At 41.3% G+C, this 22,184-nt stretch overlaps 1 protein-coding gene across 1 annotated transcript in view; it reads right to left on the bottom strand.

The window, feature by feature from the left end:
- Window positions 1–17,778, bottom strand: part of LOC124709115 (cytochrome P450 4C1-like) — an 80,425-nt gene extending 62,647 nt beyond the window's left edge. The window contains exons 1-2 of the mRNA XM_047240770.1: window positions 17,603–17,778; window positions 906–1,012 (exon numbers count right to left, since the gene is read on the bottom strand). Of these exons, the coding sequence (XP_047096726.1) occupies window positions 906–1,012; window positions 17,603–17,765 (270 nt within the window). The 5' untranslated portion in view covers window positions 17,766–17,778. The remainder of the gene's footprint in view (window positions 1–905; window positions 1,013–17,602) is intronic.
- Window positions 17,779–22,184: the final 4,406 nt, after the last annotated feature.

Genomic DNA, 22,184 nt, shown 5'->3' with positions numbered 1-22,184 from the left:
TCTGACACAGTTAAGTGTCTTTTCCAGTAGATGACAAACACGGTTTGAAAGTGAAAGTTTGTGACACATTGAACTGGCAGAAAAAATCTTCCAATAAAAAGATTTTTTATGCACACGAAGTTCAAATTGGTATTTTGACTCTGCATCAGTGGCAGATATACGTGGCAACATGAGTGTGAGGAACAGTATTCGTGAACTTGGTGTCAACAGCCGAAATACTGTCCACACGCTGACCACCATACAAGTGCTGTGCATTCCTCTCGTGGTTTGAAGGCGTGAGTAATGAGTGTGAACGAGTCATGGGAGTAAAAACAGTGCAGAAGATGACTAGCCTCTCATCACTGTTGAGAAAATAGGTTTGCTTGGAGAAAGTGTGGGGAAGAGAAATATTATGGCCTGTTTGGAAATGATCCAAACATTCACATTCAGTAACTCACACGAAAATCGCGGTTTTCTGTCAATAGCTGGGCGATGATTTGAATCCACACTGCCCGAAACGCGAATTGAATGTCTCAACACATCCTATCGCCAACGAAGACAGAAAGAAGTTTGTTTTAGGTACCCAATGTCTTTAACCTGCCAACTAATTTACAGGAATGACGGCTTTGTGTATTATGATTACGGTGGACGCGCCCTCACAGTGAATGATCACTAACAGGGAGATGTCATGACAAGACACTCACTGAGGATGGAAGTTAAGTTGCTGTACTAGAAGTGGGAAATCACTTATATATCAAGAAGTGTTTCACTTTACGTTATTTCTGAATTTAATAGAAATTAAATGCGAAGCGAACTACGGGATAGATTTCTTAATTAATCGTATAATATTCCACTGTAGGTATTGTACACAATCGCTGTAGCGAATTGTTCTGTTTCGGTGCAACGAAAGAAACATATTTACTTACCTCCATGTGTTCCGGTTTTTGGATCATTACCACTGGGTATGGTCCAATCCACGCTCGGAAGATTGGCCCGAGCTTTGCGGCCAACTCATCAAATTTGCGCACTCGATCTGGGAATAAAAAGTCAAACACTTAACACGTCATGCAACTGCTCACGTCTCTAAGCCGATGAACAGAAAAGGAAATTATTTATTTTTGTACTACAGACGTGAAGTTAGGTATTATTCTTTTTCTTTTCATTTACATCCATTTTTATGTGTATGCAGATATGTGCTTGTATTTGTGTACAGGGAGATACGTCGACGAAGCGAAGCAAAGATGTTACCTTGCAATGTTACGGTTTCGAAAGAGCTAGGAGGGCCAATTTGAGCAATCAGACAATTGAGAAATGGAACATGAAGTTCTTCTTTCTATTTCTTTTTCGCCTCAGAAGGAGGCATTCAAAATAACAGTGGATAAATACAACAAAGAAAATTCTGCAAGACAGTTAAGTCTTCGTAAAGACAAATCAACAACCAGGTATATAGAGAAGGTGTACAAATCCACTGACACATAAAATTCTAATCTGATAACACTACAGAAACTTCTGTAACAATACTAGTTTATAAAATTCTATAGTAGATTCGTATACTGAAGGAATGTTTACAGACGAGAAAAATGGTCATCGGGGGTTCGTAAAGAACAATGATGAAAACTGAATTATGCAGTTTACGATGAAAATAGTGAACTTCTTCTATGTTAGTAACATCCGAGAACGAAATTAATAATTAAATGATCAAAACGACTCTTGTGTGACATTGCGGAAGAGTCATCGACATACACATGTAGATGTCAGAAAAATCTGTTGTGGATGACTTTACCGATAAGCAGATTGCTGCTCATAGGATCACGTAAATTTAAGCCCTATTATCATGCAATGGACAACTTAATGAATTTATTTTATTAAAAAGGGGTCGCTCTAGCGTGTGAAAAAGAAGGGTGCTGTATCTCGCAAAGTGGTGAAATAAGGAGTTAGCAATCTACTGAATGAAACAGTGATCACTAAAAGAGTGACTTTATTACAGTTAGATGTAGACTTCAAAACTTCTCCTTTCCCCGTCGTTGTGGGTCTTTGTTGAAGGGGATTGCAGCCACTCTAATGGTCAGACACCGACTCGCTCTCCTTTGTTCATCTAGCCTCTGCTCAATATGCAACCAGTGGGATTTTTAACTAAGCATTTAAGCAATACTCCAGAATAAGAAATTACTTTGGAAACTTCGTAATTAGATATGGAAATCATTGATGGTAACTCTAACCATACTAGTACTCTCATTTCTAGCTAAAAATTAATTTGGGTTGGCTGATTTTATAAATTTAATGGAGTTTGATTGTGGTACATGTCAGTTTTGACAAAAATGGTCGTATAACATCGCTCCTCCCTCGGTTTTAGAATTTGTGCAAATATAATTGCACTTAGAGTTGTCATGGGGTAAGTACATCAAGGAAATTATCACCTGTCTTTCATAAGGTTTGTGTGCATTAACGACACAGATCGTTAGGTAAGGGAGAAGATTTTTACAAGAATACATGTTACCAAATAATGCATTCACACTTACTGTAAGCCACAATAGATTCCACACTAACTGGTAGTGTGAAGGTAAACTTTATTTAATGGAAAATCATGTTCAAACAGAGCACCAGCCTCACATATGTTCTTTCATTCTTTTGGTCAGTTTTACAACTATTATCCTTTACTTACATTCCTTATTCTCAGTCATTTATTATGAAGTGGCATTCACTGATAGCTTAAGAACTATTTCAGGTACTCTCTTTGTTGAACACAGAATTGTTAAGTCACATTTACCCTTACTTTATACAATTAAATATTTACTATCCTTCAGACTCTTCAACAGCATATATGTCCATCAATACACAATCAACATCAAAATATAAATAACACAAACGTGCATTTATACAGGTTATCAGAAATAACTTCAATTGTATATGTTTGTGTGCATCAGAAAAAATCGTGTTCATTTCCATAGTAGTTGCACATAAAAGTAGCATAAGACTTATGCTAAAGCATTAAATAAGTTTTGTATCCTTTACGTGATAGCACTCAAAATAACACAATATTTTTAATCAGTGTGAGATTTTGCATCTAATATTCGATGATTATTACATTTACGCCTCCAATGGCGTTTTTATTAATCTACTATCAGACTGGCAGTTCCTTTATATTGGAATTGCAATGTACTTGTTGTCCAATGTTAAGGCCTGTAAGCAAATTTCTAATCCATCTAACATTTTAAGGCTTATTTATCAGTACCTGTTTAAAAAAGAAACCAATGCACAAGTTTATCATTTTTGTAGGTCCTTTGGTTTGTTCATCACACAAGGTAGTTTCTGCCACTAGTCTGGCACGGGAAAACGAAATAACAAGGTAGAGTTCACTGGTACATTCCTATGTACATTTTCACTGCAGAGCTGGTTTTGAGTAACTATCGGCTGAAATTGCTACATTCATCTCAGCACAAAGTTTATCCCATCTTCTTCTCGTCATGCATTAGTTTCCATTCAGTTACCCAGGTGTTCATATTGTTTATGATCACACCCTGTCTACATTCATAATTGTTCAAGTCTGTGATTTGATTACTGCTACTCTTTCTTGTGTTAATTATACACAAGTTTATGTTATCTAGCACATGTTCAGTCATTCAATAACACTATGAAGTTCATGGAACCTTAAGTAGATTGTGGTGTCCTTTCACTTGCTCAAGAGTTCAAATATTATTTATTGCTTGAAAGTGAGATGGATTACACAGTCCCTTTTCACTTAGCGAACAACATTGGCTCAAGATAAAAATAGAATTCATACCTGTCTACAATCTTATTGTGTAATGTGTAAGTTGTCTCTCACGCACACTACTTTATATTCATTCACCACAGTCGTTCTAGTGCAGTGTTTCATACAGTATAAAGTTATTTCATTGGGTTATGTGGCCTATACATTATGAATATTCCTGTAGCGTCCACTTGAAGACTTCACGTGAAATGGTTATCCACCAGATCTTTTGAGAATCATTTCTGGCTCATTCGTTTGGATATTGGGCAGACAGCTCAATGAGTGCTTCTGACTTAGCAGTGATAGGATTACAATGTGCTTTCCTTCAGAACTAGTCCATGACAGCAAGCAGCTCTGTCAGCTCACAGAGCTAAATCTATGACCCCTCTATTACGTCACTACTGGGCGTGTCAGAATTAGATTATCTGAGTGTGGTGCGATGTCACATGCACTGCCATGTTATTGTCATGCCAAATTCGTTTTCTAGACTCTAGGTGTAGCCAAGGTCATAGGCCTCGCTCAGCTTTGGTTTGCCATATGCCTTGTGCCCTGTGATGCTTATCCTGACCCAGCTGTCTCTCTGATGTATCTCTTCTCGATCTCTGACTCTTCCAATCTCGAACAGCGTTACAAAAATACCTTACAAACAGACAATGTACACTACTGGCCATTAAAATTGCTACACCACGAAGATGACGTGCTACACGCGCGAAATTTAACCGGCTGTGATATGCAAATGATTAGCTTTTCAGAGCATTCACGCAAGGTTGGCGCCGGCGGCGACACCTACAACGTGCTGACATGAGGAAAGATTCTAACCGATGTCTCATACACAAACAGCAGTTGACCGGCGTTCCCTGGTGAAACGTTGTTGTGATGCCTCGTGTAAGGAGGAGAAATGCGTACCATCACGTTTCCGACTTTGAGAAAGGTCGGATTGTATCCTATCGCTATTGCGGTTTATCGTATGGCGACATTGCTGCTGCGTTGGTCGAGATCCAATGACTGTTAGCAGAATATGGAATCGGTGGGTTCAGGAGAGTAATACGGAACGCCGTGCTGGATCCCAACGGCCTCGTATCACTAGCAGTCGAGATGACAGGCATCTTATCCGCATGGCTGTAACGGATCGTGCAGCCACGTCTCGATCCCTGAGTCAACAGATGGGGACGTAAGCAAGACAACAACCATCTGCACGAACAGTTCGACGACGTTTGCAGCAGCATGGATTATCAGCTCGGGGACCGTGGCTGCGGTAACCCCTGACGCTGCATCACAGACAGGAGCGCCTGCGATGGTGTGCTCAACGACGAACCTGGGTGCACGAATGGCAAAAAGTCATTTTTTTGGATGAATCTAGGTTCTGTCTACAGCATCATGATGGTCGCATCCATGTTTGGCGACATCGTGGTGAACGCACATTGGAAGCGTGTATTCGTCATCGCCATACTGGAATATCACCCGGCGTGATGGTATGGCGTGCCACTTGTTACACGTCTTAGTCACCTCTTGTTCGCATTGACGGCTCTTTGAACATTTGACGTTACATTTCAGATGTGTTACGACCCGTGGCTCTACCCTTCATTCGATCCCTGCGGAACCCTACATTTCAGCAGGATAATGCATGACCGCGTGTTGCAGGTCCTGTACGGGCCTTTCTGGATACAGAAAATGTTCGACTGCTGCCCTGGCCAGCACATTCTCCAGATCTCTCAGCAATTGAAAACGTCTGGTCCATGGTGGTCGATCAACTGGCTCATCACAATACGCCAGTCACTACTCTTGATGAACTGTGGTATCGTATTGTAGCTGCATGGGCAGCCGTACCTGTACACGCCACCCAAGCTCTGTTTCACTCAACTCCCAGGCGTATCAAGGCCGTTATTACGGCCAGAGGTGGTCGTTCTGGGTACTGATTTCTCAGGATCTACGCACCCAAATTGCGTGAAAATGTAATCACATGTCAGTTCTAGTATAATATAGTTGTCCAATGAATATCAGGTTTTCTTCTGCATTTCTTCTTGGTGTAGCAATTTTAATGGCCAGTAGTGTAGAACAGCGTTACATCCTTTTATCATAGTTTATCCCCCCCCCCCCTATTAATTCACGAAAATTGTTATACATATTTTCCTTATGAAGTTTAATTTAAGTTTTGTAACGATTTTGAGTAAACTTTAATCCAAAAGCACAATTTACATTGGCTTTATTTACAGACAAATCAACCATGAACAAGGTAGTGAAAGTTTCTTATTTAATACTGAGTTAAACTTGTAACATTTCTTATTTATTTTTAGGTTTGGTTTGTTAATGGTTTAGTTAGCATGCAGTTATTCATTTATTCATGCATTACGTTATTACACCTAAGATGTCTTCTGATACTGGAGCAAATATCTTGCTGTTACGTTCTGGTTCACAAATAACAGTGCCAATGCATCTACTGTGGCCACTCAACTCGTCCTGTCAGTACTCCCATATAGGTCTTCTCGCTCACTGTCGTTTCGTATCTGATGATCCATCTTTCGTTCCCTACTCAGTTGCCACACTTTTTTACTGTACTAATTGATTTGCGTTGCAGCCTACCAAACATTCTCATAGTACTGCCCATTTCCACACTAAAGTATTACACAGCCTAACTCCTTTATCTTGCACATTGTCTTTTCATATTATTCTTACTTTCTTACTTGATTTGGTCCTACCACCACTTATACGTCTTGGAGTTAGGTTACTTAAATGGTCTGTATATTGATTTTTCTTGTATTCATCATTACTGTAGCCCTTTCTGCTGCTGTACCTAAAAAATCCCATCTCTCATAATACAGCTCGTTTTTGCTTAGTTCAGTATGTGTTTCTTCTAATAGCTCAGATGTCCATGCTATCAACAGTAAAGCACACAAAATATTCACATATCCTACTCTCAACAGATATATGTATCCTCATGTAAAAGTCGCGTATCATCTTAATCACCAGGCTAATACTTATGGTAAAGTGCTGCCTCACAACTGACTCACTCACACAAATCCCCATCAGCGCTGTGCTGGTTCATTCCCACAATTCAGCAGATCGTCACTACCTCACAATGGCTCAGTTTTCTACAGTACACCTGGCACATTACTACTTCATCAATGATTTACCAAAACCATCATTATCAAACTACACATATTACCCTGTTTAAGTTCATCCAATGATTTGACTAATGCTTCCTCTTTCTGCATAACCTACACTGTCTCTTTGACTCCATCTATGGCGACTGGTATTACCCCAAACACAAAAATACTAAATACGATCATATGACTCTGTCTTACATGGTTCAGCATACTTGCTGTTCATAAGTGTCATCTTTTTTTAATGGGTACGAGACTGGAGATACTGTTCTGCATCTTATTACGAATTACTCCTTAATGAGCTGTTTACCCTTCGACTTGCGGCTCTGCAACGTCTCCAATTCCACCAAACTGTCGTTTATTATGGACCACAAAATATATAAAATATGTAAAGGAACTTGCTGCATGAGTATTTATTTTTCGTGGATCTTCTCCTTGATTTCAGTAAGACTTTATCCCCCAACTTGGAATTTAATTTTTGGTATTGACCCTTCTGATTTCCAGAAACCACTGTTTTATTCACATACAAATGTTCTTTAAATTTCTCATGTTACACAGACAACTTAACCTATAAAGCAATTATTTTGGAAGGCGTAACAACCCTTTCTAGCCTTGCCAATACTTCCTAATACTCCCAGTACCTACTACCCTTCTACAGTGAACTTTCATTATGTAGGTTACCCTTTGGACGGCCGTCGCTGTCTCTTTCCAGTCCTTCCTTGTTGCGTTCTTCCTCCTTTGGCGCTTCCATCAACAGAAGCGCTGAACTTCTCCTCATCACAGTATGTTCTTCTTCTTGGTCCCTCACTGTACACTCGCCGTTAACTAATTTGCTCTCATCTTTACCCATCTGCTCTTCTTCTTCTTCTCCTCAACGAACACCCTAAAATTAAAAACAGCAAATGCATGACCACTCTCTTCTATCGCATTGCATTCCACTTATCCATCTCTTCGTCCTCAGACCCGCTGGTCCACATGTCTTCCCACTCTCCGTCATCCTCGCATTTCTCTTTACTATCTATCTTAATTCTGTTTGTGACTGAATTTGGAATGGTGGCTATTTCGGGATCATGTGCTTGCACATGTACACTACGATCCTCTTCCTGACTGGCCTCCTCGCCGCTCACGTCTCACTTCGGTTCTGTTTCGCTTCCTAGATGTTTCTTCACTGTTATCCATGACAACAAGACTAGTGCTTCAAAACTTCCTTCTTCCAACTCTTTTGCGTTATCCCTGAACTTTAACTCTATTTTCCGATCCCTCAGACACGCCACAACAAACCTTTACTTCAAGTTCAAAACAAAACCGGTAACATTTAAAAAAATGGATCTGTCCCTTTGGAATCTGTGTATGTCTCCATCATGAGAATTCCTAACTTTATTTTGTTTAACTTTCTACCACTATTCGTTCGATAATACATACTTAATAAGTTCGTATGTTTTACATTCTCTCATGATAATTCACATCCTTGTGGCTGTCTCTTCCTGAAAATGCACAAAAAGAAAATTTATTCTTAATGCAAGTGCCCACAAAATCGGCTGTGTCTCCTGAAACGGTTCAGCCCAAATTCTGGCACTGAAACTATATAAAGTACCGGGAAGTAATGAGTATTTTTGTAGAATGAGTTATTTTTGTAGTGAAACGAAGTGTTTTTCGGATTTAATCCTCATCATTGCCCTGGTACACCGTTGCTACCATAGCAGCTAAATTTACAGATGGAGATGAATGTGTGGGCACTTCAGTAGTACAAAAAAGTCTGTTAGGTCTCGCAATTGCTCCTCTTCTCACCTCTTCCCTGTTTCGCTCATATTTGCATCACTATCTTTTCCACTATTTTCTGAGTTGCCACTCCTATCTTTCTGTTTCTGTAATGCAACCAATAATTTCCTCTTCTGCCAATTGATGTGGTTCTGTGTTTCTTTAAACTGAAATAACTCCTTGATCTCCTCATGATCACGCAAAGTAGTTGGAACGATCTGTCAGAAACAAATTACTATGCATAGACAGCTGTTCTATGGCTGTGGTCAATAACTTCGACTCGTTCATCTTTTTCCTCTACTGCTTACCTCTGCGAATTCTTACTTTCTTTAAGAATCTTTGGCTCCCATGTGACTTGTCCTTTCCACCCGCTGACTGTTTCAATACTCTTCGCATCAATATCAATGTCCTTTCTTAACTCTCCTGTGGTTCCCTTAATGTTATGTGTCAGTGACTCTACTTTAATGTGAAAACCAGATGCACGCTCGTCAGTTTTCTTCGTTAATTGTTCCTGCATCTTTATAACCTGCTCTCAGATTTTCTTATCGAATCTCGCAAATTGTTCGTCATGAATTTTCACCCGCTCGTCTTCCTACTATGATCGTTCTTTGAAGTTTTCGTCACTTTTCTTTTCTAAGATTTTTAGACTGTTCGTCACGCTTTATGAGCAACTGCACTAAAAAAGCTTGCAGATCAAATGCTGCTGAATCTTGAGGATTCGGTTCACGGTTTGCGACACTCTGTGCCACTGTTTCTTGACAGGTGACTTTAGATCCATCCTCCACTTGTGAAGCTATCACGCTATCCTCGCCCATGGAGTCTGTTTCCAATGTAGTCCCCCTACTCTGCGTATTGATCTGGCCCTCTTCTATAACTATTCCATTCTGTGAGCTTTATTTCCGCAGTTAACTGCACTCAACATACTGAATACTCACCTGTTCAATATCTATGTTCAACCCACTATCTATCTTTTCTGAATTCCAGATAATTCTCTTCCAATTTCGCTCATCCTTACTAGACTTCTCGGGTATGCACGTGATAATTTCGGCATGCCCTGATAAAACTACCTTGAACACAGCTCACACGATCTTAACTAAATTCGATAAAGCTACATACTCTACAGAATAAAACCCTTTAAAATATGGACTAAACAAATAAAATTCCTTCAAAAGTTAAATGAAAATTTTCAAACTGGACAACGACTTACAGATACACACCACCCCTTCTTGCTGAAAAAAAATACATGCATTAGCTACGTACCAGCGACTTAATTATTTTTATATTAAGGTTGCGATAATCATTCTTTATTCATTGCTCTGACCGTTAAGGGAAAGGCAAAATTTTTATCTGTAAATATAGTTCTGACTACTGAATCAGACCACGAGTAACCGAAAATCTGGCCGGTCACAGAAATCCTCCTCCTGCTATTATGACTGAGACATCAACATGCCCCGGTGGACGTCAGAAAGATCTGTATTGGGTGATCTTACCGATAAGGAGATGTCTCCCTATAGAATTATGCGAATGTAATTACCGGTGTAACGCGATGGATAACTTAATTAACTGATTTTATTAAAAAGGATGGCCGTAACATAAGTGAAACACTGCTGCTATAATTCACAAAGTCGTAAAATAGGGAGTTCATCAAACTGATGAATAAAACAATGGTCACTGTAAAACCCGTTTTTTCATTTCGCTGTAGATTTCAAGTTAACACACACTTGCACAAACACAAGAAACTATTAGATACATTCAGTATTAACATAGGTTATAATGGAAATTAAATATCATACTTTGGAGAAAGTCTGGTAATGAGTCTGAGGTGAGAAAGTCAACACAACATTCGGGGGAAAAAACTAACTTTAAGGATGTAACACAGTGAGTGTCGATCGTTAATCAGGGAGGAAGGAAAGAACTACACTACTGGCCATTTAAATTGCTACACCAAGGAGAAATGCAGATGATAAACGGGTATTCATTGGACAAATATATTATTCTACAACTGACATGTGATTACATTTTCACGCAATTTGGGTGCACAGAGCCTGAGAAATCAGTACCCAGAACAACCACCTCTTGCCGAAATAACGGCCTTCATACACCTGGCCATTGAGTTAAACAGAGCTTGTATGGCGTGTACAGGTACAGCTGCCCATGCAGCTTCAACACGATACCGCAGTTCATCAAGAGTAGTGACTGGCGTATTGTGATGAGCCAGTTGCTCGGCCACCATTGACCAGACGTTTTCAGTCGGTGAGAGATCTGGAGAATGTGCTGGCCAGGGTAGCAGTCGAACATTTTCTGTATCCAGAAAGGCCCGTAAAGGACCTGCAACATGTGGTCGTGCATTATCCAGCTGAAATGTAGGGTTTCGCAGGGATCGAATGAAGGGTAGAGCCACGGGTCGTAACACATCTGAAATGTAACGTCCACTGTTCAAAGTGCCGTCACTGCGAGCAGGAGGTGACCGAGACGTGCAACCAATGGCACCCCATACCATAACGCCGGGTGATACGTCAGTATGGCGATGACGAATACACGCTTCCAATGTGCGTTCACCGCGGTGTCGCCAACCACGGATGCGACCATCATGGTGCTGTAAACAGAACCTGGATTCATCCCAACAAGTGACGTTTTGCCATTCGTGCACCCAGGTTCGTCGTTGAGTACACCATCGCAAGCGCTCCTGTCTGTGATGCACCGTCAAGGGTAACCGCAGCCATGATCTCCGAGCTGATAGTCCATGCTGCTGCAAACGTTGTCGAACTGTTCGTGCAGATGGTTGTTGTCTTGCAAATGTCCCCATCTGTTGACTCAGTGGTCGAGACGTGGCTGCACGACCCGTTACAGCCACGCGGATAAGATGCCTGTCGTCTCGACTGCTAGTGATACGAGGCCGTTGGGATCCAGCACGGCGTTCCGTATTACCCTCCTGAACCCACCGATTCCATATTCTGCTAACAGTCATTGGATCTCGACCAACGCGAGCAGCAATGTCGCGATAGGCTACAATCCGACCTTTATCAAAGTCGGAAACGTGATGGTAAGCATTTCTCCTTCTTACACGAGGCATCACAACAACGTTTCACCAGGCACGCCGGTCAACGGCTGTTTGTGTATGAGAAATCGGTTGGAAACTTTCCTCATGTCAGCACGTTGTAGGTGTCGTCACCGGCGCCAACCTTTTGTAAATGCTCTGAAAAGCTAATCATTTGCATATCACAGCATCTTCTTCCTGTCGGTGAAATTTCACGTCTGTAGCACGTCATCTTCGTGGTGCAGCAATTTTAATGGCCAGTAGTGTACAAAAAAGAATCATGCATGCACCGACTTTCTTGGTTAAAGATATGTTGAACTCGGATGTTTAGCTCGGGTCTGCTAAAGAACGTAGTTGAGTTAAAATGTAAAAATCACGACGTCAATCTGAAACCTTTGAGCACATTCTGTAACTTAATTTGAGACTGCTGCAGTTGCTCAACACATCGGTGCCTGCGAGTGGTGACTGTGGTTGCTGAAAATTTTAATTAACGTGGGTTGCTCTCCCTTAGAGCCTGGAACTGTAATCCCTCTCTCAGCTGAAGGGTACTGTGGTATAACTCGAGTGGAAGGAACCTCTACTGAGTTCTCCCAGAAAGAAGTAGATTTTTTCACTCCGTCTTTTTGAGTGTGATCATTGTGCGTGATTTTGATCATCAATGAGAGTGATGCTTCCAAATGCCAGCCTTTCAAGTCCTTGTAAGGTTGCAACTATCTCCCCTCCATACTCAGTTTTAACATGGTAGTCAATCGTAAGCTTTTTTAGTGCTGGATATCAGAAAAAGCTTCCATCTGCTTCCCACAATATGTCGTATTTCACTTTTCAGCCAACCATGCCTTCTCCACAAGCGAGTTTGGTTCTCTTACTCCAGAATTTATTCATGTTATCGAATGGCAGCCGCTCTTACTGTTTCTTAACGGAGTCAACACTAATGAAATTAACTTGACACAACCTGGTGCGTGCAGTTCCATGTTTTTAAGCACAAATGAGTTAGATAACCTCTTCTCTCATTCTAGTTTAGAGATTTTATCTTTGCACAAACGTGGGCCAGCACTTCTCAGAATAAGGGCTTCCTACGTGGTACGAGGTATTGCAATGCAGCGCTCCATGTCACGGTTAGCTCACGATGTGCCAGCGGACTCCCCACGTTAAAGACAGTTCACAATAGCCTTCCATCGTCTAGGACACAAAATCGGATAGCACCCCTCTATCGGAGTTTGTGCCGCACGCAATAAACTGGGCTCAACTCCTCCCTGGTTTCTGCTTTCGAATTAATTTAGATTGGTTCGGTTAATAATTTCAATAGTGTTTGGTAATGGTACGTGGCACTTACGACACAAACGGTTACGTATCACTTGGGTGTCGCGTAGTTTTGTTTACTTTTTTGTCATAACGGGATAAGGTACTGGAAGAGCATTCGAGACGAGTGTGAATGAAATTCTTGTCTGTCTATGAATATTTAGATTGATATGGTTTCCACCAATCACTTAAGTAGGAATACTGAAAATGTTTGTATCAGCTTTAAACGATTGTATCCCTCATCTTTGACCAACTGCAATAGTTTACCTAACATTTGTCATTATTTACCTGTCGACGACAAGCCAAACTAAACGTTTTTGTTAGTATTTAATTCATTATGTTTTGTTATTTATCTGCTTATATTCCACATTTTGTGTGATTTTTATTTTTAGATATCTTTTGCGCTATGATTCTGTTTCAAAGGAATAAGGAACCACGTACATAGTGGAACTCTTATCACTTACGGCTGCAGTTTGCGTCCGTTTAAAGCATAGCACTGAGCTTGATTTTTTGTACCAGACACACCTACTCGGCTAGGCAAGCTTGCCGTTTGAACGTCAGGAATGAGGTGCTGTCTAAATTTGTAGTTGCACTTTGTGTCATACGTTAGGTATCATAAAGGAGCATATTTTATAAATGCTCCTTTCAACAATTTTTCAATCATGTACTGTGAAGATAACTGGTACCGAAAGCGCTAATCGTTAACCACAACAAGAAAGCGACAAAAGGGCAAAGCAAATAAATTTTTTCTGATTGATTGTATGCTGGGAATATCTAAGTATTTTACGTTTTATTATCTTTCTCCCAGAAATTAGTAGACTTCTCTTGTCATGAGGCGGAAAATTATCAACAGGACAGTAACGCACTGAAAAAATCGTACCATCAAGAAAGAGTTGTGCAACATAAACGAAACCTGGTAGGCGTGTTTACGCATCTGAAAGCTGATGTCTGATCAAATTCCGCGCCAGTCACATGAGAGTGGTGCTAGTAGTGCTACTATGAGGATGCAAATAAGGTTTGCTTTAAATACACGCTGCAAGGGTCGTGAGCGTTTATTACCTTTGTGATTGGACGTGGTGAGTTGATATTAGTAAAGAACGCCTTTAAAGCGACAAAGACACCATTATCAACACCTCACTGAGTTTGAATGTGATCGTGTAATAGGCCTACGAGAAGCTGGATGTTCCTTCTACTATAACGCAGAAAGACTTGGTAGGAATGTAGCTATTGTACATGATCCCTGGCAGCGGTGGTCCCGGGAATGTACTGTTGCAAGTACACCAGGCTCCGGATGACCACGTGACACTACCGATAAGTGAAGACCGTCGTATACGGCGAATGGCTCTGTCGCATCGTACTGCATTTGTAGCAGCCATCTGAGAAGTAGTCGGCACTACAGTGACACAACGAACAGTTACAAATCGGTTAGTTGAAGGACAGCTCCGAACCAGACGCCCCGTTGCCTTCCACTGACCCGATATTTGCTACATCGGTAGTGCATAGCCAGAGCTCTTTGGAGGGCAGGTAGAGGTCTGTTGTGTTTTCTGATGAAATATGGTTGTGCTCGGTGCCAGTGATGGCCGTGTGTGGATTAGAAAGAGATCAATTGAGGGCCAGCAACCAACCTATCTGCGAGCTAGGCACACTGCACGTACACTTGGAGTTATGATGGAGCACTCTACCGTTATCCCGCGCACCCTGACTGCAAATTTGTACGTCACATTGGTGATTAGACCTGTTGTGTTGCCATTCATTAACAGCCTTCAAGGGGATGATTTCCAACAGGATAACAATCGCCCACATACCGCTGTTATAAACAGACATCGTCTGCAGATTGTCGACATGTTGCCTTGGCCTAATCAATCACCAGATCTGTCTCCAGTCGAGCTCATATGGAGCATCATCGGACAACAACTCCAGCGTCATTCACAATCAATACCAACCGTTCTTGTATTGACCGACCAAATGCAACAGGCACGGAAATCTATCCCACAAACTGACACCCGACACCTGTACGACACAATTCATGCACTTTTGCATGCTTGCATTTAACAATCTTGCGGTTACATCTGTTATTAATGTACCAACATTTCACATTTGTAACAGTTTATCCCGCACTTACGTTAACCTGGGATCTAACACTGTTAGTCACTTAAATATGTTACGTAGACAAATGTATTTCCGAAATTTCATTACTGTACATTTATTATTTTTTGATGTTGCGATTTTTTTCCGTCAGTATAGTGAAGAAAATCTGGAGTGTTCTAGATGTCCGAACGATGACGTGAAAGTAGCATGTCTATGTGTGTCATCCACACCAGCACGATTGCCTTGCCTATGGTCTAATTTTATCTTAAATTGTGAACAGCTCTTTGAGTTACTAATATTTATCTTTATGAAAATATAATTACTGCTGATGTTGGAAGAATTCATGAACTATTCATAATTAAAATCGATTTTCCGCAGCGAGTGACCTCCATTCTGAATAAACACTTGATAAAGTACGTAAACACTGATATAGACAGGCTGTTATCGATTGCGGTAAATGGCGATAAGACAGTCTGTTCCGTTGAAAAATGCAAGAAGCTGTGCAAAAGCAGCCGTGGACTTTCTGCGAAAGATAACAAAATACAAAAATCAAAAAGTTATAGTGAGATCCACATACACACACTGTCTAACTTCTCCGCTCTATTTACGATTGTCCCCGAATCTCTTATGGCAGCACGGGACAGACTTCACCAGAGAAAACAATTTGCCGACTTAATATTTCAGTTAGCTGCGCAAAAGTAGACTTCAACCTCTCAGTATTTAAAAACGGTGAAAACCGAGACTTTTCTTTGATTCCAAGTGATAACCTAAGGGGATTGTTTGGCCAGTTCCCGGCCAATGTACCGTACGGTGTGGTCAGTATGATGTGAGATCGTGCACCTTAGTGAATCAAAAAAGTATCAACTCTTTATTTTTCTCGTCATATGTTCTTAAGAGTACTTCTAAGTTTCTAAATTGTTTGACGGTTCATTTCTTACGTTGTTAATTATCCCAGTGCACTATTCTGGTCACAAAATAACGTTGCCGCTGATATGGGGAGAGACCTTATGTCTCGACTGTGCAGAATGAGATTGAAGTCGCTATATTAGTCAGATATCGTTATACTATAAGCGTCCTAGGATTAAACAGCTGCCGAGCAAAACGTCTCTGTGGTGAAGACACTGGGCACAGGGAGAGTATGATTCGAATCTACGTCAGGGTAATCAGTCATTGACACCGGTGATTTCTTCTCACGTTCTTGTCCGACTAATGACCATGAAATCTAAGATACAAACATAATCACCTTACAACAACACTCAAGGTATAGGGAAAGATATTCAGGTTCCCTCCGATGCCATTCATTCACAGGCATTGAGGTTATTGCCGAAGTTACTATGTGAGGGCACTGTAAAAGTGTTTAGATTGACATACAGATGGAGTGGATATGAATGAAATTTCAGTTTTATTTTATGTGCAGGTACAGAGTTTAAAATAGTCTTGATGTGTGTCTTTCGTTCAAAGCATAAAACAGTATTACTGTACCGACGTAATTTTTTTTATTTTGTATTTTACATCGACAACTGAAGACATATACAATGGTGGCAAATGTTTATATAGGGTTTGGGCAGCTGAATTCAAAGTGGCCGCGCTTCTTTTGATAATAATCGACGAGAATGACAAACGAAAACTGTAACCACAGAAGAAAAGTCCTCTGATTGGTATTGGAGAAACCACAATTGAAGCTTATGCTAAAGCTCACACATAGGCTTATCAGCAGAACGATTACAGTATCATTGCAATGATTCAATTTTTATTTACAAAGACCGGTTTTGAATCGCCCAGCTATTCATCAAATAGTACACACACTTAATTAATGTTTGGAACGTTTTTGTAGTCGCGTAACTGTTGCAAGACAGAAAAACGAAACATATAAGGAGCGCTTTCTGGTTGCTGTAACTGTTTGTCATTCTGCACGTAGACGCACATTCAAGATTATGCGAAGTCATTTACTGTTTTCTGGTGGGCTAGTTTGATACTAGCAAGGAATATTGGAGTAACTGTCTCACAAAATGTTCGCTTACGAACTTTCGACATCATACGAGGATACCTGTGAGTTCTTAGGATTTTGTTTAAGGCCCAGGTGTTTTTGTACAAGGCAATACGGATCATAGCTATTTTCACTCCGGTTACGGCAACAGAAATGATCTTAAATGATCTTAGGGCTGGAACTTCAATACAACCGGAAGACATCTGCATGTAAATAGTTGGTAGAAGAGCTCAACGTGGATTGAATATCTTTGATATACAGTGACAGTAGTCGTAAAGCGATGGGGGTCCAGAGAGCACATGTTTCCACGATTAATTTTCTGGCCAACAGACGACTCACAATAGCCCCTTAAGAGGCAACCATTTTTTATTCATGGGTGTAGGATAATCACTGCGGAGAGATATTATTGCGTGGCCACTATTTTTGTGACACACTTCGTACCCCAAGGTATATGTTTCCCCATAACTACAACTTAAGGTGTACAGATAGTAATTTTGGGATTGGTAAATGGAGAGGAGGAAAATAACTACGAAGTCGCCTGCGTTTGCCAACATCTTCTTGTACGACTTATTTGGAAGCCACGTAATTGGAAAACGTCGACTTACCTTCACGCTTAACGAAGAATGCTACGTAGGCAGACCCAATGAAGGGCAGAGGTACGAGACCAGGAAGCTTCTCGAACTCTCTCCAGAACAGTTTCCTGGAGATGATGCTCGCAGAGACTGCGATCACAAAGACCGCTATCAGCAAAGCCGTTACGTCCAGCATTTCGCGAAGGAAGTTACTGCCAGCAACCTTCGCGCGTACTGACTGGTACGATGCAGACCGGCTCTTTTCAAGGCTGCGCGCAGTCGACCTCTGTACTATATCAAGCGCCACGCCAACAGGCAATTGACAATGACGTTGCGTTCTGCAGGCGGTGTTTACAAAACACGAGCTCCCGCCACTGATGCAGTACACGCTGAGAAGTTAGGATGCTCGGTAATTTACAACTGCAGAAAGACTGTTTTTTTGATGCTATTTCACACTGTACTGCCTCAGAAAAACTGAGAAGTCCTTGTATTATTTATAATCTGGGATACAAAAATTAAGTTTGTCATGGATATTTCTTTTTTGTTCAAATAGCTTACGGGAAAGCAGCCAGGTGACGTCGTCGACCACCGCCGGTATTTCGAGCGGAGGACACCCTGCCATTTTCAAGGCAAAAATGCAGCAAGTAACCGCTGTGTAAGGGAATTTAAATAAGGTTTCCAGAGAAACACTAGCGCGATCACAGACCAAAGATGACCGACGTCAGAAGTTGTCGATAGTAAAATTAACTATCAACGGGTGAGGTAAATTGGAAATTTGTGGTAAGGACTACGGGACCAAACTACTGAGGTCATCGGTCCCTAGGCCTACACACCAATTAATCTAACTTACGCTAAGGACAACACACACACCCATGCCCGAGGGAGGACTCAAACCTCCGACGGGGGGGGGGGGGGGGGGGGGGGGGGGAGTCGCGCGAACTGTGGCAAGACGCCTGAGACCGCACGGCTACCCCGCGTGGCAACGGGTGAGGTAGCAGGTAGCATAAACTATGTCCCTCTGTTTTTTGACGAGGAAGAGAGCAGGATTCTATGCAGAATTAAAAAAAAGAAAGCGCCATCTCTATCGATAAGGTTACTTACTAATTAAATTTCAACAGCTTCCTTAATAACACTATGCATTTATCTCGGAGTGCAACCCAGAATCCCTGTATTGCTATGTTCTATACGACAGGTGCCGAGACAATGGTCCGCAATGACGCATTTGATCGGCTGTTGTGAGTGTGTGTGACGTTTAGGCTCAGTATACCGGTCCTCCATTGTCCCGGCAGTGGAGAATATATGACATGCAGCAACTGCAAGGAATACGGTAGACAACGCCTTACGCAAACAAAGACCATCCTTTACGGAACTTAAAAGAACCTGATCTTAGATGGTGGTCGAAAAACACACTTAATACAATTTTCTTACATTTCTCCGAAAAATACGATATATCCTATTTGAAATACTCCCTGCGTAAGGCAAAAAGGCAGTAGACTTTGGTGCCACCTCGCTATCAGTCACCCTGTGCACAGTTGGTCGACAGCCCAAGGCTCGTCTGACCCATCTTTCGCTATAACAATTCTGACGAAAGGCGGCTTGGAGATGGGCTACCTGAGCTGACAAACTCTGAGGGTCCAAGATGACATGGACCCTGTGAATCAAGGGTCGAAGTACCCTTTCACGTTGAGCCGGATGATGACAACTATCAGCCAGAAGATACAAGTCAGTGTGAGTAGGCTTCCTATAAACGGCATATCCCAACGTACCATCCACCTTCATCCTGATCAACACATCAAAGAAGGGAAGACAGTTATCCTTTCCCATCTCCATCGTTAAATGACTATTCGGGTGGATTGAATTCAGGTGTACTAAAAACGCGTTGAAATTCTGACGGCCATGATGCCAAACAACGAAAGTGTCGTCTTCATATCTGGGAAACACGCAGGTTTCAAAGCCACCGACTCCAAGGCACATTCCTCGAAATCTTCAATAAAAAAATTTGGAATAATAAGTGAGAAAGAGCTTCCCATCGCAACTCTGTCTGCTCGTAAAATAAATATAAATGTCTTGTGACGAGGGCCTCCAGTCGAGCAGACAGTTCGCCGGGTGCAAGTCTTTTGATTTGAAGCCACTTCGGCAAGTTGCACGTCGATGGGGATGGAATGATGGTTATTAGGACAACTCAACACCCAGTCCCTGAGCGGAGAAAATCTGCGACGCAACCGGGAATCGAACCCGGGCCCTTAGGATTGACCACCCAGCTACCGGGGGCGGACTGTCTGCTCCTAATGGCTATTGAATAAAAAGTGACTGGAGTCATCATATGTCGAAATAAGTTCGTTATTTCACCACCAAACTTATCCCCAATCAATCTTAACAAATGAGACAGAGGAACACGAGTGAAGAGAGAGACCACATCAGAACTTGCTTGAACATCAGAGTCATTCAAACGCACTCCCTCCAGTCGACGTAAGAAATCTGCAAAATTCTTAGCGTGGTGCACACGCCGACCTACTATAAGGTTCAACAGAGTAGCAATGTGTTTTGCTACGCGATATGTCGGAGCACCAATGTTACAAACGGACGAAGACGAATCCCTTCGTTGTGGACGTCAGGGAGAACATGTAACCTAAAGGGAACAACACAATAACAATTAAGACTTTTGATAGTATCGTGCGATAGGCAACTTTTCTTCCGGAGGCTGTCAGTCTTTATCTCAACACTTCTTGTGTGGTCAGCACCGATTCTGCGATTCGCTGACTCAGACAGTAAACAATCCATCTTTTGACTGTAATTCTGCCTGTCCAAAACAACGGTAGCATTGTCCTTGTTCGCAAATATAATAATAATATCCGGATATATCATCGGTTGTAGACGACGTCACCCGGCTGCGGTCCCGTAAGTTATTTCAATATTATGTATGCCGGGAGAAATTGAGATCTCACTTTCTCTTATTTTCATTTCATCCTGTTCATGGGCTATAGGACAGAGGAAGGTCGGGTACTGTAGGACACGTAAACTTGTTTGACATTTTTTCTGGTGTTTGTATTGGTACATTCTTCACGTTAAACAATATTGTGATAGGCAACTTGACTGATTTATAGGGTTCGATGTCATAAGAGTGTACCTTCCTTGACTTTTTAAATATGTTTTCTACCTTTTCACTTCTATCGTTTAAATTTTTGGCGGGTTGTATCGGACAGAAACTGTAGTGTCTAAAAGAGTCATATTTGTAGCAAAAACGTTTCAGTTCTATCGTAAATAGTCATAAACTTGAAAGCGCCCCTCAGATCACGTAGTCTGTTAAGGAATTTTTCCACTTGTTCCTTTGTGAAGCCTGCTGACCGTTGCAAACTCGTGGATTCAGCTGTTCTCAGTCTTCAAGTATTTTCATAAAATCCTAGTAAAAGTCTTTACTCCGTTTCACCTTCTCCTTCTTGAACCGATGCTTTATTTTCGGTTGCTCTGCTTATTTGTTCACTAGATTTAATACGTTTCTTTTGTACACTAGATCTAATATCATGTCTTCATTCAAACGAATAAGCTGGCTGTATAAATATTGAAGCTGATCGTGCAGTTATGTTTCTCTTCCGTCACAGTTCTTCCTCAGAAATAACTTATTATCCCATAAAACAGTTTTATTTTTCGGTAAAGCTTTGAATCTATGACCTAACGTACTTCTTGCAACTGAATTTCTCATTCGCTTCCCTGACCGTTATTTCAAGACGACCGACATTTTCTACGGCTTCATTCACGATATTTTCATTCCGTTTACATCATGACGTCTCCTTCATTCACTGTTAAAGAGAAAAAGTACAAATTTAAACCTTCATGCTATCTGTTTTTTCTGGTACCAGTCGAAATTGCTTTGTCTGATACAACCCGAGCCTACTCGGGTGGTAGCATAACACTGCCATTTTTATGACTTGTCCCAGCGTGCAGCAGAGAGTTTAATAACAGTTGTATCTAAAGACACCATAAAAATGCAGTATTGCTAGCAAATCACAGTCCTGTATAGTGAAGTTTGTGTACCGCAAAACTCAGTAGGAACAGATAACTTGTTGACACTCAGAAAAGCACCATTGTTTTTTATTCGCAATCATGTGAGTGGTCTCTCCGTAATTCACACTGCAGTGGCGGGACAGGTGCTGTCACTGGCGACAGAGTTTAGAAACAGGTCCTGTCCAACACCATCTGCAGTCCGTTACTACCCGACCTTCCACTACATGTAATAATTTTAAAAACATTATTCCTTCGAAATTCTGTTTTTTTTTTTCGGAAAAAAATGCGACACCTTGAAGGACGAGATCACTTTACTGACAAGCGATATGACAGGCAGTTCATCATTGTGAACGTGTGTAGTAACAAATTTGTAGTAAATGGAACACACATGTCACAGTAAACGGTCACATCAAAACACAGCTAGACCGCAGGAGTGTACTCTCTGATGTCAACCAGTGCCGTATTAAGGCAGGCATCAAACTTCAGGATATGAAATAAAATAGCACTAAACATATTTTTTTCGATTTAATTTGGGCAGATTTATAGATAACAGTAGTCAAACCAACATCTCGTAGCAAATCACATTCTATGTTTATTAAGGTGAGGTTGTTCA

The sequence above is a fragment of the Schistocerca piceifrons genome, chromosome 7, assembly GCF_021461385.2.
Source record: "Schistocerca piceifrons isolate TAMUIC-IGC-003096 chromosome 7, iqSchPice1.1, whole genome shotgun sequence".
Lineage (NCBI taxonomy): Eukaryota > Metazoa > Arthropoda > Insecta > Orthoptera > Acrididae > Schistocerca > Schistocerca piceifrons.
Note: the sequence above shows the minus strand (reverse complement) of the source record. Positions and strands in the feature narration are given on the sequence as shown.